This window comes from Drosophila navojoa, chromosome X (assembly GCF_054131105.1).
Source record: "Drosophila navojoa isolate 15081-1374.11 chromosome X, UAZ_NAV_1.0, whole genome shotgun sequence".
NCBI lineage: Eukaryota > Metazoa > Arthropoda > Insecta > Diptera > Drosophilidae > Drosophila > Drosophila navojoa.
In genome coordinates, this window is record NC_142895.1 from 27,460,134 (window position 1) to 27,484,439 (window position 24,306).

General features: G+C 51.6%; 2 protein-coding genes across 3 annotated transcripts in view; one reads left to right on the forward strand and one right to left on the reverse strand.

Moving 5' to 3' along the window:
* Positions 1-20,228, forward strand: part of mgl (low-density lipoprotein receptor-related protein megalin) — a 128,651-nt gene extending 108,423 nt beyond the window's left edge. For both annotated transcript variants that reach the window (XM_089264935.1, XM_089264936.1), the window contains 11 exons: positions 4,153-4,428; positions 4,511-4,765; positions 4,855-7,152; positions 7,550-13,186; positions 13,894-14,105; positions 14,168-14,574; positions 14,640-16,144; positions 16,226-16,538; positions 16,616-18,802; positions 19,560-19,807; positions 19,874-20,228. In XM_089264935.1, the coding sequence (XP_089121061.1) occupies positions 4,153-4,428; positions 4,511-4,765; positions 4,855-7,152; positions 7,550-13,186; positions 13,894-14,105; positions 14,168-14,574; positions 14,640-16,144; positions 16,226-16,538; positions 16,616-18,802; positions 19,560-19,807; positions 19,874-20,085 (13,550 nt within the window). In that variant the 3' untranslated portion in view covers positions 20,086-20,228. The remainder of the gene's footprint in view (positions 1-4,152; positions 4,429-4,510; positions 4,766-4,854; positions 7,153-7,549; positions 13,187-13,893; positions 14,106-14,167; positions 14,575-14,639; positions 16,145-16,225; positions 16,539-16,615; positions 18,803-19,559; positions 19,808-19,873) is intronic.
* A 1,046-nt stretch (positions 20,229-21,274) lies between these two features.
* Positions 21,275-23,860, reverse strand: BCL7-like (chromatin remodeling complex subunit BCL7B-like protein). The gene is made up of 2 exons (XM_018108973.3): positions 23,281-23,860; positions 21,275-23,193 (listed from the first exon to the last, which is right to left on the reverse strand). Exons 1-2 carry the CDS (start codon positions 23,567-23,569, stop codon positions 23,075-23,077), a joined length of 408 nt encoding a protein of 135 aa, XP_017964462.1. The 5' UTR covers positions 23,570-23,860; the 3' UTR covers positions 21,275-23,074.
* Positions 23,861-24,306: the final 446 nt, after the last annotated feature.

Here is a 24,306-nt window from a genome sequence, read left to right on the forward strand (position 1 = left end):
GTCCAGGCAGCCAGCCAGCCAGCCACCCACTCGTTTGTCATTATGATTTGTTTTTAATGTAATGCAACAGCAGCGAAAGCGAATTTGCAACAAATTGTGCGCGTTAATCTTGTCAATGGCCAAGTGCGAGCCAGCCAGCTGTAACTGCAACTTTAACTTCTGGCCCAGCTGCAACTGCGACTGCAGCTGCAGCAGGAGTGGGGGCAGCAGCCCTTGTTGCTGTGCCAGCGTCTTGGCACTTTGAATGTAGCAAGCGCTAAAGTGCGTGACACATTCTTCATGCCTTCGCAGTGAGAGTATTCCAAATTTATCACGAATCCTGCGACACTGAGCCATGTACACAGACAGACAGACAGACAGACAGACATGAGAGTGCCAGGCCAGGTCTGGGCACCTGCATCTGTCTGTGCGGCTTAGTGTTAGTGTTCCCCTGAGCGCAGTCCGGCGATGATACGCGTAATAATGCCCGCAGTGATAATGAGATTGATGATTATGATATTTACAATTCCAATTATGGGACATGAATAATAATGGGCTGGCCGTACGAAAGGACGCTACGGCTACTGTTTCATTCGAATCATAATAATATAAATAATTACAATTATAACAATAATAATACGAATGATAATGATACTGATTGTATTGTCTAATAGAAATCGAAATAGTCACACCATCGAATAAATTAGACTAATATAATAATGAGACTAATAATGATAATGAAAATACTAAAATAATATTGGGATCTCTCTCTCTCTCATAATCATAATATTAGTATAAATAATTACAATGATGTCAATGATAATAGTGACAATAATAATAATATTGATGATATTAGTGAAAATACTAATTGAGATACTAAATACATTAAAATACTAATTGCAGTAATCGCTGCTTCTGTGTCACCCACGCCCTGCGCCACGAGTCCTGTAATCTTGCTCCGGCTTAATTAGTTGCTCCTACTAAAGTTTCAGCCTCATTAACGCACATTTTAATTTCATTCAGAAACAATATTGAGTTGCATCAGTCACTGCGCCCCGCAGGGCGGAAGGGTATGCGATGATCTTCAAATTTGTAACAAAGCCAGCTGCTGTATCTTGTTTATGATTGCTCACCACTCCACAGATGCTTGAGCCCATTCCGGGCAGCGAGTCTGCGTCGCAGTTTGTCTCAGGCTTAGCCTCTGTAAAGTTGGACTAGGCGTTCGCATTGTCAATAGAGGTGAAGAGAAAAGGGGGCGGGAGACGGGGCTGGTTGGCTGCTTGCAGATGGGCATGCCATTGGTAGGGGTGAACTGGGTGAACAGGAATCGTGGCTACCTGCACGCACACACACACATTTTATTGTTGTGCTACAAAAGTTTGTGCTGCCGGGGAATATTTATACAACTTGGCTTGTTTAACTTGCACTAATTAAGTTTGCTCTGCTACACTTGGCTACCCCAGTACGCCGTTAATGTGAAGCAGCAGCAGCAGCAGCAGCAGCAGCTACAACAACAACTCAGTGTAACAACAGGAATAACAGAAGCAACAGCAGTCAAGACGGGCTCTTTTATGACTGCCGGATGGCGGTAGGTGGAAAAAAGAAACCTTTGCAAACTTTATTATGCCTACACCGAAAGTAACTCGAAAGTGGCATAGATCATCATGTCCCGCGCACTATCTCTATCTATCTCTCCATCTCCATCTCTGTCTCTGTCTATATCGCAGTTGTTGTCTGGGATGGCAAGACGTTTAATTCGGGCGGCACATGGCGCATTATCTGAGCATTGCCATTTAAGCCAGAGCCCGAATCAAGCGGCTATAATTTTGCCACAACTTTCGCCGAGTTGAGCTGAGCTGAGCTATGGCCACCTCTTTCTTGTAGCCAGCTTGATGGACTATGCCCCGGCCGTGCCCCGCTGCTCCGCCCGGTCCGGCCCAGAGCGCTGCAGCCAACTACTCGATAATTTATAGCACTTTGCCTGCCAACTCACAGCTCAAGTGCGCAACACGAGTACAGTGAGCACGCGCTGCAAATTATTTCTAGAGATGCACCGCATCTTAAATTATCAGCTTGAGGAACGACGCCTAACTGCTGGGCTGTCAACTCAAGTTGGGCCCAGATTAATCGATATCTACGCCCGGATATTGAATTGTGTGTAAGACAAAGGCATTTTTGTCTCACGGCGAACCACTGTGCGGCAGGAGTCTGTGCGAGCTAGAAGCGGGCGGGCCGACTCTGACTAAGACAGAAGCAGAGCGACCGATGAGACGGGTGCCAGGAGGGATAGTAACGTCCCGGCGTATCTACAGCTGTGTGCATTACGTATACGCCATGCGTGCCCAACCGTTGTCCATGTATTTATGTGAGTGTGTGTGTGTGTGGGTACATGCCACTGACAGAGGTCGGTCGGTCGGTCGGTCGGACGCTCTGGCTCCATGTTGCCAACCAACGAACGGACGGCAGACAACGCCACTCGCCCGATGTCTGGCATCAAAATTTAATGTCTTTGGCAGCAATAGTTGAGCGCATGTATTTTGCAGGCATTTTTAAGCTCCCAGGCGCCTGTGGTGTGCGGAATCCACTCCCTGGCGGTCTTCACAGACTCCTCCACAGCGCCGTGTGTGTGTGTGTGTGTTGTTTGAACAATAGCAATGAATGGAGGCATCAGGCCATGCGCGTCCATTCTCCAAAACTTACCCCGAGGCAGGGGCAGGGGCAGGAGCAGGAGCAGGGGCTCAAGCACAAGCACGAGTGCGGGCACGGGCCTCAGCTCCGTCCGGCCGCCTGCTGTGCAGCCATTTTCTTGGATCTCAGCTAAATTATTGCCCAATAGCTGCCCGAAGGCAGCGGAACAAGCAGGTCACACGCTTAATTGGCAGGCTCGTCTTTGAAGTGGACAACTGCCAACTGCCGTTTGTCGAGCGTGTTGACATAATGTAAATTTGATTAATTTGCCGTTTGCTGCCTCACACACACACACATACACAGCTAAGCAGGCTGCCTACGCAAACGGAATCCCATTACCCGCAAAGCAGACTTCACACTGTGTACGGGTCCAATAACAACAATCAACGTCAATATCACACCTCTGGGCCAGTCGCATGTGTGTGTGCGTGTGTGCGTGTGTGTGTGTGTGCGTGTCTACATGTCAGATGAAGGCTAGTTGCTCTATAATTAAGTGTAGTGACAGAGACACATCCCAATCACCTCAACTGGCTACCACCCAACCACCCGACCACCCAAGCATACAGCCAATTAATTTATGTGTCTGCTTGGAACTAACTGCAAGACAAGGACAACAAAAATCAAACTCAACTGTAGCAGGCACTGAAATACAATGGAAGAAATTTACATTTCAAGCTTTACATTTGAGCTCAAAGTTCAAGTCTTTTAAGTTCCATAACTGTGTGTTCCGGAAAATATGTATTCGGTTTTGCTGTTGTCGAAAACTTTTGAAAGACTCTAGTAATAAAACACCAGTTAATTCACTTTCACACAAACCTTTATGACATTTGCCATACAGGCTTACACTATTTCCCCATGGAAAATGGGAAATCAGAGCACAATCTTAAAAGTATGTAACAGGCAGAAGGAGGCGTGGCAGATGCCATAAACTAAATATTTTCTTGATCAGGTTGAGTCAACTTTGCCCAGTCCGTCTATCCGTATATTTTAACGCGTCGATCTCGGAAGATATATGAGCTAGATATGTATATGCTCAGATCGAATTTGTCTCCAAAAATCGATAACAGTTCCCGTTATTTTGCTATCAAATAAGAGTCTCTATCGAAAATCAGTAATTAAATTATGTCTCCTACACCTTTGTACCTTGATTCTCCGAATTGCAATTTTAATACACCATCCCATCAGCAAAGGCTAAAAATTAATTTTTTTTTCTGATTTTAAAAGAGATTATCTAGTACATGTACATACATATATTCGAACGAGTATACATAATCATACAATTTAATAAATATTTTTTGTCAGCGTAAGCCTCAATTGTGTCCATAGTTCGAGTAAATTCCTAATGAAAAGGGATTAGCAGCTCTCGAAATTGTGCTACAATTCGATTTGATTTGTTAGGAACATCGAGTGTTTCTGTTGCTCTTTTGAACAATATTTAAAGTGAAAGCCCGGCTTCGACTTCATTTCATTCCCTCATTCTTACAGCCTATCGCAAGTGCCTGCATACGGACGTGTTTTGCAATGCGCCTGTTGGGTCAACTCCGGCGGAGGGCAGCCGCTTGACCGGGCCGTGTGTGCCCAAGGAGAAGCGCTGCAACGGCTACTTGGACTGTCGAACCGGACGCGACGAGGAGGGCTGCAGCGGCGTCCCCTGTCGCCTGGATCAGTTTCGGTGCGCCAACGGGCAGAAGTGTATTGACGCGGCGCTGAAGTGCAACCATCGCAACGACTGCGACGACAACTCGGACGAGCAGGGCTGCAGTGAGTATACAGGGCGGGCGGAGAGTGCCTAACACGCGTCGGTCTGTCACAACAGCCAACTTCACAATCGCCTTCTTTGCAGACTTCCCCCCTTGCCACCATGCGCAATTCCGCTGCTCGAATGCGCTGTGCATCCCGTACAACTTCCACTGCGACGGCTACAACGACTGCGCCGACGAAAGCGACGAGGCCAACTGCACGGCCATCGCCTGTCCCGACAACAAGTTCCTGTGCCCACGCGGCGGCCTCAACGGTGCACCCAAGTGTATACTCAAATCGCAGCTGTGCGACGGCAAGCGCGACTGCGAGGATGGCAGCGATGAGGAAACGGCATGCTGTAAGTACTCCCATTGCCTCACCCACACACCCCACACCCCACACCCCACATCAGCTTGTCTTCTTATTGACGAAATGATATCCTTGCAGCCATCGACTCCTGCCCAGCGCTGAGCTGCGAGTTCAAGTGCGGCCCCTCGCTGACCGGCGGCGTCTGCTACTGCCGACAGGGCCAGAGCCTGGCGCCAGACAACCGCACCTGCATCGACTTGGACGAGTGCGCCGAGTGGGGCCACTGCGACCAGCTGTGCACGAACACGCCCGGCAGCTACACCTGCCAGTGCGCCCAGGGCTACATGCTCATCAATTCGTCCAAGTGCATTGCCCCGGATGCGAACAATCTGCAGCTGATCTTCGCCCACGATCGCGCCATCATGCGCATGAACGCGCACGACAGCGAGCCCAAGGTGCTGGCCAATGCCACCGCCGCCGCGGGCGTCGCCTTCCACTATGCCCGCAACACGCTCTACTGGTCGGACATCAAGACGCGCAAGGTGCAGTCGCTGCCGCTGGATGCGCTGAACAGCGCTGTGGCGCCTCTGGACCAAACGCTGCCCGGCACCTGGGCGCCCGTGGCCCTGGCCGTAGACTGGGTGGGCGACAAGATTTACGTGGCCGACCTGGTGGGCCAGAAGATCGACGTCTTTGAGCTGAGCGGCCACTGGCATGCCGTGGTGCTCGGCTCCAACCTCACCAGCCCCGCCGACCTGGCCCTGGACCCCACTGCTGGCCTCATGTTTGTCGCCGACGGTGGCCAGGTACTGCGCGCCCACATGGACGGCACGCACGCCCGCTCCATCGTCTCGGAGGCCGCCTACAAGGCGAGCGGCGTCACCGTCGACATCATTGGCAAGCGCGTCTTCTGGTGCGACTCCCTGCTGGACTACATCGAGTCGGTTGACTACGAGGGCGCCCAGCGCGTCATGGTGCTGCGCGGCCAGAACGTGCCCAGCCCCTCGCGGCTGGCGCTATTCGAGAACCGCATCTACTGGACGGACGCCACCAAGAAGGGCATCATGTCCGTCGACAAGTTCGAGGGGCCCAGCTCCATCCAGGTGACCTACAAGGCCAAGGACATTCACGAACCGAAGGGCATTATTGCGGTGCACGCGCTCAGCCAGCCGCACGTCTCGAACCCCTGCGGCAACAACAACGGCGGCTGCAACCACATGTGCATCGTCACGGCCGTGAAGGGCGCTCCGACGGGACTGGGCTACCGCTGCGCCTGCCACACGGGCTATCAGCTGCAGACGGATTTGAAGAACTGCAAGCTCGTCCGCGAGTTCCTCATGTACTCGCAGCAGCGCTTCATCAAGGGCAAGGTCCTGGAGCCCGTCATCGAGGGCTTCAGCGATGCCATCCTGCCGGTGGTCTCCCGACGCGCCCGCTTCGTTGGGCTCGACTTTGATGCCCGCGACGAGTTCATTTACTACTCAGACGTGCTGCAGGACGTCATCTATCGAGTGCACCGCAACGGCACGGGCCGGGAGATCGTGCTGGCCTCGCAGAACGAGGGCGTCGAGGGCCTGGCAGTGGACTGGGCGTCCAAGAACCTCTACTACATCGACTCGCGCAAGGGCACCCTCAATGTGCTCTCCACGCGCAACGTTACCCACCGACGCACTCTGCTGAAGAACCTGAAGCGCCCGCGCGCCATTGTCGTGCACCCGAATCGCGGCTACATATTCTTCTCGGAGTGGGATCGTCCCGCCAACATCACGCGTGCGAATACCGACGGCAGCGGTCTATTGGTGTTCCGCAACGTGACCCTGGGCTGGCCCAACGGTCTGTCCATTGACTTCAAGGAGGACCGTGTATATTGGTGCGACGCTCTGCTGGACCATGTGCAGCACGCCAATCTGGATGGCACCGACATCAAAACCGTCAACTCACGCCTGGTGCGCCATCCCTTCTCCATTGTGATCCACAACGACTGGATGTACATCACGGACTGGCGCCTGGACGCGATCATTCGACTGCACAAGCTCACCGGCGAGCAGGAGGAGATGATGGTGCGCGAGCCCCAAACCAACCGACTCTACGGCGTCAAGGTGTACAGCCGCGAGGTGCAACAGATCTCCGAGACCCAGCCCTGTCATCTGAACAACGGCGGCTGCCAGAAGATATGCTTTGCCATTCCCATATCACAGAACGATTCTACGGCCGTGTCGGGTCGTCTGCAATCGCGCTGCTCCTGCCCGTACGGCGAGCGCCTGGCTGACGATCAAGTCAACTGCATTCCCGATCCCAGCGCCGAGCCTCCGGTCCAGCCCTGCCCCAATCTGTGGGACTTTACCTGCAACAATCAACGCTGCATACCCAAGTCCTGGCTCTGCGACGGCGACGACGATTGCTTGGATAACAGCGACGAGGAGCAAAACTGCACAAGTAAGTAGCTATCGATGCCTCCTTATCCAAGAGGACATTTCTAGTGAGAAGTGGCGTATTACAATTGGTTAGCAAATGCATAAATAGCGTAGTTCTTCTCAGTTAATATTGAATATTTCCTATACCATTCGAACTAAAGTTCCGCAACTTGCTTCTTCCGAAATTAAAATAGAGCTGAGTTCTGACCCGATTATTATTTTAAGCACATAATACCAACAAAATCAACTTGTCTCCATTCAAACTGTTAAATAAAATTCAATAGATATGTATGTATAGAGCTGTTTTGTAGTATCCTAAGTCGGGAGTAGAGAAGAGTTGATGCTTTGGATTAGATAGTCTGATAGGGCACAGTGCTTCAATAAAATCGACTAACTGAATTCTCTATACTTTTGAACAGAACCCACCTGTGGCTCGAATGAGTTCCAGTGCAAGTCAGGGCGCTGCATCCCGCTGAACTTCCGCTGCGACCAGGAGAACGACTGTGGCGACAATTCGGATGAGCTGGACTGCGGCAACGTGACCTGCGCCACATCGCAGTTCGCCTGCGCCAACGGACGCTGCATACCCAGCATGTGGAAGTGCGACAGCGAGAACGATTGCGGCGACAGCAGCGACGAGGGCGACTTTTGCGCGGAGAAGACCTGCGCCTACTTCCAGTTCACCTGCCCGCGAACAGGGCACTGCATACCGCAGAGCTGGGTGTGTGACGGCGACGACGACTGCTTTGACAAGCAGGACGAAAAGGACTGCCCGCCGATAAGCTGCCTGGCCAACCAGTTCAAGTGCGCGGACCTGCGCCAGTGCGTGGAGGAGTCGTACAAGTGCGACGGCATACCCGACTGCAACGATGGCAGCGACGAGCTAGGCTGCCCCTCGATGGGGCCCAACCAGTGCAACGTGGAGAAGCAGTTCCGGTGCAAGTCGAGCGGTGCGTGCATACCCATTGCGTGGCACTGCGACGGCACCAACGACTGCCCGGACAACTCGGACGAGGAGGACTGCGGGCAGATCACGTGCGCCCAGAACTTCTTCAAGTGCAACAACACCAACTGCGTGTTCAAGGCGTACATCTGCGATGGCAAGGACGACTGCGGCGACAACTCGGACGAGGGCACAGAGCACGCCTGCGTGCCGCCGCCCTTCAAGTGCCCCCACGGCCAGTGGCAGTGTCCGGGCGTGACGGAGCGCTGCGTGAACATCACCTCCGTTTGCGATGATACGCCCGACTGTCCCAACGGGGCCGATGAGGGCGAGGGCTGTGACCTGGCCGAATGCGAGCATCAGTCGGGCCAGTGCTCGACACTGTGCCAGAAGACGCCCAACGGAGCGCTCTGCGTCTGCCCGCCCGGCTCAGAGATCGGACCAGACGGATTCACCTGCGTGGACACCAACGAGTGCGACCCACCCGGACTCTGCTCTCAGCAGTGCACGAACACGAAGGGCTCGTACTTCTGCTCCTGTACCCAGGGCTATACGCTAGGCCCCAACAAGCATACCTGCAAGGCAGTGAATCACACAGCTGCCTTCCTGATCATATCCAACCGCCACTCCATATTGGTTGCCGACCTGAAGGAGCAGGGCCTGGAGCGCGTGCCCATTATCGTTGAGAATGTAGTGGCCACCGCCTCGAACATGCACACCGGCACCATTTTCTGGAGCGACATGAAGCTGAAGAAGATATCGCGACTTGATCACGGCATGGAGCCACAGGAGATCATCACCACCGGCTTGGACTTGGTTGAGGGCCTGGCCTACGACTGGATTGCCCAGAATCTCTACTGGCTGGACAGCAAGCTGAACACCATCGAGGTTTCCGCAGAGAATGGCTCCAACCGCTTGGTGCTCGTGCGAGAGAGCATCACTCAGCCGCGTGGCATGTGCATTGACCCCAGTCCCGATGCGCGTTTCATTTTCTGGACCGACTGGGGCGAGAATCCGCGTGTCGAACGCATCGGCATGGACGGCACCATGCGCAAGACGATTATAAATACGAAGATCTACTGGCCCAACGGCCTGACCCTGGACATTGCAACGAAGCGCGTCTACTTTGCCGACTCAAAGCTGGACTTCATTGACTTCTGCTACTACAACGGCACGGGCCGGCAACAGGTGCTGGCCAGCAGCCACTACCTGCTGCATCCCCACTCGCTCTCCCTGTTCGAGGACACGCTCTACTGGACGGACCGGCAGCTGAACCGTGTGCTGTCGGCCAATAAGTTCCGCGGCAAGAACCAAACTGTCGTCTCGCACCTGATCAGCCAGCCGCTCTCCATTCACGTGCATCACGCCTCGCTGCAGCCGATGTACCCGAATCCATGTGCCCAAGCCCGATGCCAGCATCTGTGTCTGCTCAGTCCGAGCGCGCCGGAGGGCTACTCCTGCAAGTGCAAGCCGGGCTTCAGGCTGCACAGTGAGGGTCGCTGCATCGAGGAGGAGAATCCCTACCTAATGGTTGTGAAGGGAACTCAGATTGTCGATCTGCCGCTGAATGGAGGAGATGCGCGTGCCGGCGCCTTGGCGCCCGTCATTGGCATCGAGAGCAGCACCGGGCTGGACTTTGACCGGAAGGGCGAAACCCTATACTGGGTGCAGGGCCGAGAGGACGACGACGAGAACTGCACCATCTACACGACACCGTACGGCGGCGGCAACAAGACGCTTTTCCTGGGCGTGGAAAATGGCATTGTGGGCGCGCCCTACACCATCGCCTTCGACTGGCTGGGCCGCAACCTCTACATTGGCAATCGCGTCGCCAGCAACATTGAGGCAGTTCGCGTGGACGGCAAGCAGAAATACCGCACCGTGATTCTGGCCAACAATGGCAGCGAGAACTCCGTGTCGAAGCCAAAGCAACTGGTGCTGGATCCAAGCGAGGGCAAGCTGTTCTGGATAGACGAGGGCGTGCTCGAGATCAAAATCGCCCGAGTCGACATGAACGGCCAGGACGCACGGGTGCTGCGCAAGGACCTCAAGCATCCTGAGAGCATCACCCTGGACACTGACAAGAAGATGATATACTACAGCACCAGCTCAACGGCCTCGATCTGCTCGATGGACTACAATGGCGACGATCACCGGGTCATACTCGACGAGAAGAACGCCATTTCGCGCGTACGCAGCCTGGGCGTACTGGACCACCGTCTATACTACCTGGATCCAACCTATGAAAAGATTGTGCGCGTCGATCTGCCGAACGGCAACAATCCCAAGACGATTGTGGACAACGAGCCCGAGCTGCGCAGCATGATGATCTATAAGAAGCGCTCATTCATGCAGCATCCCTGCCAAACCGCGAACGGCGGCTGCAAACAGCTCTGCATACCAGGTCCAGCCGCGACGAGGACCTGCGCCTGCGGCATCGGCTATCGCAAAGAGAACGAGATCAACTGTGTGGCCTACAAGACATTTGCTGTCGTCTCGCAGGTGGACATGATACGCGGCTACAGCCTGGAAGGAAGCTCCGAGGCCATGGTGCCAATCAGCGGACCCGGCCACTACATCCGCCACGTGGACATTCTGTTCCGCGACCAGTGGATCTACTGGGCCGAGTTCCATCGCGGCTACTGGAACGGCATATTCCGCTCACGGCCCAACGGCACCGACCTGCAGCACGTGATCAAGGACGGCATTGGCAGCAACGGCATCCACGGCCTAACCATTGACTGGGTGGCTGGCAATATGTACTTCGCGAACGTGTATCCGCACGAGAACTACGTGGAGGTATGCTGGCTGGACGGAACCAATCGCAAGGTGCTCGTCAAAAAGACTAACGATGCGCCGCGCGAGCTGGCCGTGAATCCCATCAAGCGCCTGCTGTACTGGATCGATCACGGACAGCATCCGCGCATTGGCAAGGCTCTGCTGGACGGCAGTGACTGGATCCCACTGGTCACCTCGGGCATTTCGCAGCCACGGGACTTGACCATCGACATGCAAACGCACGATGTCTACTGGGTGGACTCCAAGCTGGATACCATTCAGAAGATATCCTACAATGGCGTCAATGCCAAGGTGATACGCCGAGACCTACCCAATCCGGTGGGCATTGCCATTTACCTGAACGATGTATACTGGGTGGATGGCAATCTCAATTCGGTATTTAAGGCCTCCAAGCTGTACGGCAACAACAGCGAGGTCACCCCAGTGCGCACCAACTTGGAGAAACTATCCGACATTGCGATCTACGACATCAACAACCAGCCGACCGACGACAACAACCCGTGCGCCAAGCTCGGCAACGGCGGCTGCGACCAGCTCTGCTTCAGCTTCCCCCAGGAGCCCTCGAATCGCAACTACCGCTGCGACTGCGCCACAGGCAAACTGGCGGCTGACGGTCGCAAGTGTGAGACGGTGAATGAGTATTTGGTATTCGCTACGCGCACCGAGATCCGCGCCGTCAACTTGGATCCGCACTCGACCGAGGTGCCGTTCACCCCATTGACCAATCTGACCAATGTTGTGGGCCTGGACTTTGACTTTGCCCACAACCGCATGCTGTACACCCAGATCCGACCCTGGGCCAAGATCGCCCACACCTCGGCGAACAAGCCGAGCCACAGTGACATCAATGTGGTGCTCAGCAAGGGCATCAATCCCGAGGGCATCGCCTATGACTGGACCCAGAGCAAGATCTACTGGACTGATAGCTCCAACAACTCCATCTACGCCATGAATCTGGACGGTACCGAGCTAGTCATGATAGCGCGCGTTGAGCGCCCCCGTGCCATTGTCTTGGATCCATGCAACGGAACGCTCTTCTTCACGGACTGGGGTCGCCACAGTACCTCCGGCAAGATCTTCCGGACGACAATGGCGGGCTCCTTGAAGCGTGCCATTGTGGACAAGGAACTGTCCCAGCCGAGTGGCCTGGCCATTGACTACGATGACCGCAAGCTTTATTGGACGGATGCGGTGCGCGAGAAGATCGAGCGAGCCGATCTGGACGGACGCAACAGAGAGTTGCTGGTGGGAGCGACAATTTATCCATTCTCCATCACCGTTTTCCGAGACTACATCTACTGGACGGATCTACAGCTGCGTGGCGTCTATCGCGCCGAGAAGCATACGGGCGCCAATATGGTTGAGATGGTCAAGCGGCTGGAGGATTCGCCCCGTGACATACGCATATTCAGCGCCGATCGGCAGAAGTGCAACGTGAATCCGTGCAATATCAACAACGGCGGCTGTGCGCAAAGCTGTCATCCGGCCCCGAACGGCAAGGCCGAGTGCAAGTGCGATGACAACTCCAAGGTGGTAAACGAGGGACGCATGTGCGCACCCAGAAACAATACGTGCGAGGCCAGCAAGTTCTACTGCAAGAACGGCAAGTGCATTTCGCGCATGTGGTCCTGTGATGGGGACGATGACTGCGGCGATAATTCCGACGAGGATCCCAACTATTGTGCGTATCACTCGTGCTCGCCCAACGAATTCCGCTGCAACAACGGCCGCTGCATCTTCAAGTCCTGGAAGTGTGATCACGAGAACGATTGCAAGGACGGCTCAGACGAGATTGGATGCACCTATCCACCCTGTGTGGATGGCGAGTTCACCTGTGCCAACGGACGCTGCATTCCGCAGGCGCAGGTCTGCAATGGCGTCAACGACTGCAAGGACAACGCCACCTCCGATGAGACGCACGAGCGCTGCCCCATGAACACCACCTGCCCGCACAACCACCTCAAGTGCGAGAAGACGAACATCTGCGTGGAGCCCTACTGGCTGTGCGACGGCGACAACGACTGCGGCGACAACTCGGACGAGGATCCGCTGCATTGCGGCCAGCGCACGTGTCCATCGAACAGTTTCCGCTGCCCCAACCATCGCTGCATTCCAGCCACTTGGTACTGCGACGGTGACGACGATTGCGGCGATGGCGCTGACGAGCCACCAGACTACTGCAAGTCGGAGGGACGCACCTGCTTTGGCGATCTGTTCACCTGCGACAATGGCAACTGCATACCGCGCATCTACATCTGTGATGGGGACAACGATTGCCTGGACAACAGTGACGAGGACAACAGGCACCAGTGCAGTAAGTCATCTAAATGCTTTTAGGCATTCGAGTAAAGTGGGTTCAGCTCAAGATGTATGATCACCACGAGTAGGCTTAAGCTGGATTGTCTGCTTGCCTATCCGTAACGGAAATGACCAGGAAGCGAGTTAACTCTATTTCTCGGTCTGTCTGCTTTTCCACCCGTACCAGGAATGATCAGGAATCTATTTATATAATATGATATGATTATCGGTATTTGTCCGTCCGTAGCAGGCATAATCAGGAATGCATTTATCTCTGATTATCTGTCTGATTATCTATCCGTAACGGGAATCAATTTACCCATATTTTTCGGTCATATGTCTTTCTATCCATGACAAGAATGATTAGTAATCGGGCTGTCCCTATTATTTGGTCTGTCTGCTCATCTTTTCGTAACTAGCCCCATCCAAACTCAATTTATCTCTGGTTGCCGGTCTGTCGGTCGTCCGTTCGTAACGAGCATAAGTAGAAATAAATTTACCCATTCTGTCTATATATCCTAAACAGAATCACGTTATATCTCAGTCTATATGTTTGTCAGTCGAGGAGTCGATTGAGAGTCGTTTAGCTAACTCGGAACCTATCCATTCGTTGATATATGTCAAGCTAATTTAAAATAGTAACCCGTCTGTAGCTCAGGGTACCTGACCCTTACTTCTCATGTACGAGCCTAAGCCAATAATCAATTTGTTGTTCCATTGCAGACGATCGCAAGTGTGACGAGGAAACGGAGTTCACGTGCGTGGAGAACAAGTCGTGGCAGCGGGCCCAATGCATACCCAAAAAGTGGATTTGTGACGGCGATCCAGACTGTGTGGATGGAGCCGACGAGAACACAACGCTCCACAATTGCGCCACTCAACAGCCCTGCGGAGAGGATATGTTCACCTGCGGCAACGGACGGTGCATAAATAAGGTACAAGTTGAATCGGCAATCACACGACAGTTGAATCTAATCGAAGTTGAATTCACTTTCAGGGCTGGACCTGCGACCACGACAACGACTGCGGCGATGGCACCGACGAGGGCAAGTTCTGCAACTCCAAGTACAAGAGTTGCTCCTCCCTGGAGTTCACGTGCCAGAACTTCAAGTGCATACGCAATCAATACAGATGCGACGGCGAAGACGACTGCGGCGATCACTCGGATGAGGTCGGCTGCAAGAAGGAGAACGTGACCTGCGCCCAGGGGCAGTTCGCCTGCACCAACGGGCAGTGCATTGACTACAGTCTGGTCTGCAACAAGGTGCCCGACTGCACTGACGAGTCCGACGAGCCAGCCCACTGCAATGTGGATGAGTGTGCGAAGGTGGAGATCAATCAGTGTGGCCACAAGTGCGTCGACACGCTCACTGGCTACTATTGTGACTGCAACGAGGGCTACAAGTAAGATCCCTCTCAGCGCCAACGTTTCTATTCGTAACTAACCAAACCTTATTATCCCTGCGCAGGTTGTTGGCCGACGGCAAGGCTTGTGTGGACGTGGATGAGTGCCTGGAACTGCCAGGCGCCTGCTCGCAGCACTGCTCCAACACGCCGGGCAGCTTCTACTGCAAGTGCGACGAGAACTATTATGAGCGCCAAAACGACGAGCACACGTGCAAGCGCAAGGACAATATTCCGCCCTGGCTGATCTTCACCAACAAGTACTACGTGCGCAATATGTCCGTGGACGGCCGTCAGTACAACCTCATGCACCAGGATCTGATGAATGTGGTGGCCCTCGACTTTGATATCAAGGATGAGTACATGTACTTCTGCGATGTGACCGCCAAGACCATATTCCGTGCCAAGTACTCGGGCCGCAGCGATGAGCAGCCGACGGAACGGGAAGCTGTCATCAGACACGACTCACACGGTCTGGAGGGCATTGCCATTGATTGGGTGGGACGCAAGCTCTACTGGCTGGACAGGCACTCCAAGAACCTGGACGTCTCCGAGCTGGACGGCACCAAGCGTAAGACGTTGCGCAGCGGCGTTGTCGATCCCCGCGCCATTGTCGTGCATCCGGGCACTGGCTACCTGTACTTCACATCCTGGCACCTGCAAGCCTACATTGCCAAAATGGGCATGGACGGCTCGAACTTTACGCGCATCCTGAACTGGAATGACGGCATCGCCTGGCCGAATGCCCTGTCCATTGACTACTTTACGAACCGCATCTACTGGGCCGATGCTCACTTGGACTACATTGCGTACACCGATCTGGAGGGCCGACACCGTCACATAGTGCTCTCCGGCAGCAGTGTACCCCATGTGTTTGCCCTCAGCCTGTTCGACGACTACATCTACTGGAGCGACTGGAATCTGAAGGCGATCGTGCGCGCCAATAAGTTCCATGGCGCCAACTACACGGTGCTGCGCAATACAACCCATCGCCCATACGACCTGCACATCAATCATCCGCTGCGCCAGCTGCCCTACCACAATCCGTGCGGCACCAACAACGGCGGTTGCTCGCACCTCTGCTTGATAGCACCGCCACCGGAGTCCACCTACCTGAACATCGAGGGCTACACCGAGGAGGGCGCACCCAGCTACAAGTGCGCCTGCCCCAATCAGTTCTACTTGGCGCGCGACTCCAAGACCTGCATTGCGAACTGCACGTCGGGCCAGCATTTGTGCGGCGGCAGTGACGAGAAGTGCATACCCTGGTTCTGGAAGTGCGACGGCGAGAAGGACTGCAAGGACGGCTCCGACGAGCCGTCCACCTGCGGACCGCGACACTGCCGAGCCGGCACCTTCCAGTGCAAGAACACCAACTGCACTCCCTCGGCGACGATATGCGACGGCATCGACGACTGCGGCGACGGCAGCGACGAGCAAAACTGCGACCTGCCCTGCCCACTCTCGGACTTCAAGTGCAAGACCAGCGGACGGTGTATACTGGACAGCTGGCGTTGCGACGGCGATGCTGACTGCAAGGACGGTAGCGACGAGGATCCTCTAGTGTGTCGTAAGTATTCCTAGTGCACTGGGCTTGCATAAGTCAGACTGGGACTAAGCACATCTAATAATCAATTCAAATCGAATACAGATAAGCGCACGTGCGATCCTGAGACGGAGTACTCCTGTAAGAACGGACGCTGCATTCCGCAGCTGTGGATGTGCGACTTTGACAATGATTGCGGTGACGATTCCGACGAGCCGGCCTACATGTGCCGTCAGCGCAACTGCACTACCGGCTGGCAGCGCTGTCCCGGCCAGTCGAACTACCGCTGCATACCCAAGTGGCTGTTCTGCGATGGCAAGGACGATTGCCGCGACAACAGCGACGAGCTGCCAGAGAACTGTCCCAAGTGCTCCTCGGAGACGGACTTCAAGTGCGGCAACAACCGCTGCATACCCAAGTAAGACGACGGCAAGAAGAAGAAGATGAATAAACGAGTTGACCTAACCCAAAAACATTTCTCTTTCCCCCCCGCAGGCAGTGGATGTGCGACTTCGCAGACGACTGCGGCGATGCGAGCGATGAGAACGACGCCATCTGCAAGGGCCGCTATCGCGAGTGCTCCGAGTCGGAGTTCAGGTGCGGCAACGGCAAGTGCATCTCCTCGCGCTGGCAGTGCGACCACGAGGATGACTGCGGCGACAACTCGGACGAGATGAGCTGCGAGGGCTATCAGTGCAAGAACGGCACCTTCCAATGCGCCTCCGGCCACTGCATCGCCAGCTACTTCCGCTGCGACGGCGATCGCGATTGCCGGGACATGTCCGACGAGATCGACTGCCCGCCCCGGTTCCCGGGCGGACGCTTCTGCCCGGAGTCGCGCTTCCAGTGCAACAACAACCTGTGCGTCTCGCTGACCGACCTCTGTGACGGCACCGACGACTGCGGCGACGGCAGTGACGAGGATCCCAAGGTCTGCAGCGACTTCAACTGCGACACGCTGCGGCGCTTCCAGTGCGCCAACCATCGCTGCGTCGCCCGCTACCAGATCTGCGACGGCATCGACAACTGCGGCGACGGCAGCGACGAGAACAACATGACCCTCTGCGCCAGCAAGCAGAAGCCCTGCGACCTGTACACCCAGTACCAGTGCGCCAACAAGCACTGCATCGAGCGCGCCCAGGTCTGCGACTACTCCGACGACTGCGGCGACGCCAGCGACGAGCTGGGCTGCCACCACACGAGCAGCTGCTCCGAGCAGAACCGCGGCGGCTGCCAGCACCACTGCCACAACCTGACGGACGGCGGCTACATCTGCACCTGCTACCCGGGCTACATCATTGCGCCGGACAACAAGAAGAAGTGCGCCGACGTGGACGAGTGTGCGACGCGCCAGCACACGTGCTCGCATCAGTGCCACAACATGAACGGCACCTACTCCTGCAGCTGCCGCGAGGGCTTCCACCTGTCGGACGGCGCTAGCGGCGTCTGCAAGGCGGAGAAGGAGGACGTGGTGCTGGTGTTCGCCAACGGGCCGGAGATACGCGGTCTCGACCTGCAGAAGAAGGAGGAGTTCGACGTGATTGCCTCGGAGAAGCGCATCGAGGCGCTCGACTACGATGCCCAGCAGCAGATCGTGTTCTGGGCGGATAGCTACGACAAGACCATCAAGCGATCCTACATGGTGAACGCGCTGGACGGACAGGCGAAGATCGGCTTTGCCCAGGATCTCAACATGAAGGGCGGCTCCAAGCCCACCGCCGTTGCGGTCGACTGGCTGGCCTCGAATCTCTACTGGGCCGAGGTGGATCGCACCGGATCGAAGCCGCGCGGTCGCGTCATGGTGGCCAAAACGGATGGCCGCTATCGCCGATCGATTGTGAATGCCGGCTTGGAGGTGCCCACGTCGATTGCAGTGAATCCGCAGCTTGGTCGCATCTACTGGGCCGATGCGGGCTCCGCGCCCAAGATCGAGGTCTCCTGGATGGATGGCTCCAAGCGACGGCCGCTAATCACAGAGCAAATCCGTCATCCCGCTGGCCTCTCCATCGACTACTCGCAGGACCACATCATCTACTGGGTGGACACCAAGCTCAACACGATCGAGTCGATGCGTGCCGACGGCTCGCGCCGCAAGTCCATTGTGAAGGGCGACCAGTTGCGTCACCCCGTCGCCCTCGATCTGTTCGAGTCGAACATGTTCTGGGTGACGCGCGACACGGGTGAGCTGCTGCGCCAGGACAAATTCGGGCGCGGCGTGCAGGTGGTGGTGCACCGCAACCTCGTCAATCCGTCCGGCCTTAAGGTCTACCACGAGAAGCGCTACAACACCTCGCTGCGGAACCCGTGCTACGAGTCCAGTTGCTCGCATCTCTGCCTCCTGGTGCCCGGCGGCCATCGTTGCGCCTGCCCCGACACCTCTGGCGCGCTGCCCTCGCACCGCAGCACCGCCGAGGTCATTTGCGATGCGGCCGCCGAGCGTCCACGGCCCGCGCCCCGCATCTGCCCCTGCCAGAACGGCGGCCTCTGCAAGGAGGACGACCGCGGCGAGCTCTACTGCGAGTGCCTGCCGGACTTCAAGGGCGACCACTGCGAGCGCAGCACCACCGGCGCCTTCGGCCATGGCGGCGCCAACGTCACCGCCGTCGTGGTGCCCATCATGGTCATACTCCTGGTCATGATGGCCGCCGTCGGCGCCTGGTATGTCATCCGCAAGCGTCCATTGTAAGTAGAGCCAAGTGATGTTATTTCCATCCTCATTCACACTATCCTCATACCGAGCCCATTGCACAGTGGTCCAGATGGTAAAACTTTTGGCAGAAATTATACTAGAAATTAAAGAACTTATTATTACTATGCATGAATTAATGAACACCATATCACAAACATGGGAAAATTTGGCAAATTGTTGCTATTTCCACAAGTTTTTCACCTTAATGAATTTACTTAACTGCCCTCATTCGACGGACTCATCTGGCAACCCTCCAAGGCTGACCATATTCATGACAGACCTATGCTACTTTTTTTTTAAGGAAAGAAAATTCCAATTCTCTTGAAGTTGATGATAATACCCATTGAATTGGTTTATTTAGATTTGTTGACATCAATTTTTGAATATGATATTTCTCAAATGACGGCCCAGAGCCTGTACGGCGTATTCTCCCCGTCTCTGTTAAAATATATTGTGCTGCCAGATGGTTCCGTCGAGTATGGACAGCACTGCAAATACTTTAAATGAAAGTCAAGTTCTCAGATGGCTTTCGAATTCAACTGTAGCATAGATACCTTTAACTACACCAAATAATTCCGTATGGGGGAGCAAAATATTTAAAAATGAAAGAAAAAAAATTTCTGCTGAAATTGTTGTCCCTTTGACCTCTGTGCATTGATAATTTTCATGTGTGGCCCTAAGAGATAATAGTCTAGGGTATCTCCTATTCCATTTCGCATTTTCACAACTTTTGCTTTTCTATTTGAACAGCGGCAAGCTGGCGCGCATGCCCGCCATGACCTCGTCCCAGAGCGTCACCTTCCGGCATGGCTCCAACGTGGAGTTCAGCGAGAGCGGCTTCCCGGGCGCCTCAGCGCCGGGTGCCAACGACATGGCGCCCATTGAGGGCTACAACCTGCAGACCGTGAATGCCAACAAGGCGCGCGACTTTGCCAATCCCATGTACGATGCCGTGCAGCTGGGCACCAGCTCCGATCCGGGCATGAGCAATGGCTCAGGTAATGCAGAGGCGACTCCCGTCCGTCCGTGCGACAATCGATCTAATGCAATTTATTTTCCGACAGGCATCTACGATGTGCCACAGGAACCGTCCAAGTCAAAGGCCATGGGCCACTCCGGCTCTTTCACGGAGCCCGCCTCGGCCATCATAGCGCCGAGCAGCATCACGCACAAGTCATCGCCGCAGCTGCAGTTGCGCACGCGCGAGCTGGACCCATCGGCGGACACCGGCAAGGATACCCAGTATCTGGTGGAGGAGGATAAGTCAGAGTGCTGATATAAAGCTAATCAGGTCGTGGTTGCGCTGCCGCTGCCGCTCAGCTGTCGGCGCCAGCAGCGGACGCAGCCGCGGCCCAACAGTTATCCGCTGCACGCATAGCACCGACCCAATCAATACCAATACAAGCAACTGCAACAACAGCAAGAGCAACACGAACATCGCCAGCAAAAGCATCGGCCAGATCAACTGAAGCCACGACAACAACAACAGCAACAACAACAACAACAGGAACAAAGGAAACATCACAAATCTTGGCATGCCGCCCCCAGCGAGAGCAGCACAAAACTAACCACAAAAGTTTAAAACTATCTAGACCTATATATGACAAATGTCCATATATCTAAAGGACATCGACAACAATAACAACATGAACAACGTTTAGTAGGCACAGTCCATGCATATCCCGTATAAATAGATGTATAGAAGACACACACACACACGCACACATATGCATATATGTATGTATACCTGCTGCAACCTTCGCTGCCTCTCCACTAGCTCCCAGCCCTGTGCTTAAACGTCCTCTACGCAAACATTACCTACAACACATATCCTTGGAGACGAACGTGGACGACGGACGAGACAGATCCAAACAGCCAACACGAAAAACATGAAACAAAAACAAAAACTAAACAAAAACTGTTGCAATTATTATTATATAAATTTATACACTATATATATATACAACATATATATGTATATGCACATATACATATATACACTATGTACACTAAGATAAGGCGGCGCCCGATCGGTTCTAAGCTGAAGCGCCTCCGGCATATTCCGGCCGAAAGAAAAGCCAGCGAATCTCTAAATTTGTAAGCGCCCCGGACAAAAAACAATTTTAAGAGGAGTCCAATATTGAGGCACTGGTGTAACACACACAAACACACACACACACACATAATTAAACAAAACTTGATGATAAAACTAAACTTTTTTTTAAGCCATTTTTTGCGCCAGACTGCAAAAAAAAAAAATATGAATAAAACATTTTTAAATGAATTTTGTAAAAAGGCATAGAGTATATTTTCTGAACGCTAAATGACAATATTAACTATATATATATATATATATATATAACTATATATATATACATGTATTCAAAGCAAAAACCAACGCGACGATATGTTTAAATGTATGTATGTATGTGAAATGTTTATTTGTTTAAACAAAAAAGAAAACAAAGCAAAAGCAAAGCATCAATTATAAGCAAAACAAAAACTAAGCCACAAAAAAACAAAGAAAACAATATATTGAAATTCTTCAAGCGAAAAATTTATATTTTTCTAAAAAAAAATTAAAAGTGCAAAAAAAAAGATCAGCTTAATAATAAATCGCAAAACAAAGAGAAAAATAAACATTATTGAAATGAAAATAAATAAAACAATTTTTGTGCTAGCAAAGTTTTGAAACGAAAAGTATGTAGTTAAATAATGCTTATAATTTAAAATATATATATACTATATACATATTTGATATATGTATATATATGTCTTTATTTAACAACACACACACACACAACACATACACACACACACACATCATAAACTAAGAAATTTTTGTCTGTGCTACATTTGCATTTCTTTTCTGTGGTTAAGTTTTATTATGCATTAACATTCCAAGACATTCCAATCGTAGCTCCCATGATCCAAGCCTCTCTAAAATTTCGGTCTTTAAATTTACTTATTGTATTTTATTTTATTTTATTCTACCTTACTGTTTCACTTCATTTTGTTTTGTAGAAGAAAAGCGAAGCTTTGTTTGCGTGTGTAACTCACATTTAGCGTTTATAAATATATATATATATATCTAATTTTATTTTATATTTCTTATTTTTTTTTCACTTTTTATTTTAATAATATCTTAACTGTGTAATCGAAATGATTATTGATTTTTTTTTTTTTTTTTTTTAATTGATTTTTGTCTGCAATTCGTTTGGTCAATCGAAAGTTTTGTAAATCGTGCAAATCCGTGCTTCCTTTCAGTTAAGCGTGTTTTTTTATAGCATAAATTTTTAGTGAAAGATGATGAATGAAACTAAATATGTATGTATGTATGTATATGTACGCTTTTCCAACCAAGTTGACGTCTGGCATCTGCCTAGTGGGCAACAACCTGGCTGGCCTTACATCTATATAAATATCTACATATATATGTATGTGTATATATATATATTTATATGTATATATATATATAAATGTATGTATATGTGTATATGTATATGTATATCCATATCTATATACTATGACGATGATATTGTGAAAATATATAAAGAATACGGAGAGAGAGAGAGAGAGAGAAAGAGAGAGAGAGTATGTATGTATATTTAATGTCAAGTGAAAAAGAAAACTATTTGTTGAAAGAAATTAATTTTTTTTTATTATACAAAAAGAAAAACTAAAGAAAAAAACTAAAATAAAAAACAATAAAAGAAAAATGTAAAAAAAAAAAAACAAAACACAATCGACTTGTTTCATTTTGTTGTTTGTTTGTTTATTGTTTGTGCAAATAAATAAATTGATATAGATATTTGTGCTAAATGCTAAGGCCTAAACATAGGGGACGACAATTCGCTCGATCGCGACGCAACATACAATAAGAGGAGCATATAGCATATAGAAATGTGACTGTCTTAAGTCTAATTACCGTTATGTTCGTAGAGCAATATGTCTGCGCATGTATGTATGTATATTATCAACTATGTGTACAATATGCATAGTTCAGTTAATGTGATTAGGTATCATTTACTTATGGTTAGACTTTTTAGGAGAATTGCTTAAGTCTTGGTGAGGCAGATGATTATCATTTACTTACAATTTAACTCGTTTACGTTTAGCTCTCTATATAAAAAAATTAAAATAATTCCGAGCGGCTCACACGCACACGCCTGTACACTACTACACACGCACGTAATTAGTGAGTGTTCGTGCGCCTGTGTGGGATTGGCTTAGCTGATAAATGTGTTGTGGATGTGGACGGCTAGCTAATCACTCGTCTTGAGGCGCTTCACCGGCCCATCGCTGCCCTGTGAGTTGGAGTCCTCGGAGAAGGGCATGCTGGACACGAAGTCAGCTCCCTGACTGTCGCTCACCACTGAGAAGCCTGCACGAATAGAAACACAGATTTAGTAATGCTGCGACCGGGTTGCGAGCCAATCACGAATCCTGTCTCATTGCACTACACACTCACAAGTATTGGAGTCCTCGGCCGTGAGCCCTGCGTAGCTGGGCGTTATTTGGGGCGGCGTGGGCGTGCCCTTTTGCGAGTTCTCCTTGTCGCTGAGTTTGTTGTTCAGCTGCAGCTTGGACTTCTTCTCGCTGTTGGACGATATGGGCACCCATTTGTAGATCTTCATGGTCGTGTCGCTGATGGTCACCCATTTCTTTTCCCAGTGCCGCACCTTGTCGACGGCTTGCATGACGCGCTTGATGTCATCCTTGGCCCGGCTGCGTGTCTCGGCGCGCACACTACGTGACATATTGTCTGGAATCTGGGAGCAGGGCAGGGGGATGGCGTCTGAGAGGCGACGGCGGTGCTGATGGTGCTACAATTGAGTCTGCAATCCGGGAAAGGTTTAGGCGCGCCTTGCGTTCAAGTTGCGAAAAGTATCGCTCCACTGATCTCCTTCAATGTGTCAATCCCGTTGAATCTTAGAGTTATTATATGTTCCTGTTTTCAATATTTGCAAAAAAAAAATGTTTTTTTTAGGTCTGAATTAAAGCGAGGGGCGAAAATACATTTACTGGCTAGTGTTGGGAAGTTCGCGTTTCACCTGGTATGTTGATAAATAATGAAAAATGCCATAGTACCGATAGGCAAATATAAGGTCACTCTTGATTTTAAACGATAGTTAATTTGTAAACACATTTGTATTTTTGGCTTTATTGGTTCACAATGCTAATTTTCTTGATACAAATTATATTGGAAATTATGCTTAAATGTTTTATTATTACTTTCATTCATATATCGATATTATAGAACTGGCATAGCAATCAGCTTTTGCACATATGCAAAATCAAATTAAACGATATCTACAAAAATAAAACGATATTTTAAAACCTTTACGAAATCCAGTTTAATTATTCATCAAATTTAGAAGTTCAATTATAATAAAAAGTAAAACTGAGACAAATTGTCAGCTTTCATTAATATTTCTGTTTTTAATAGCTATCGATATATTGCTACATCTGATTTTAACATTTCGATAAGCAATGC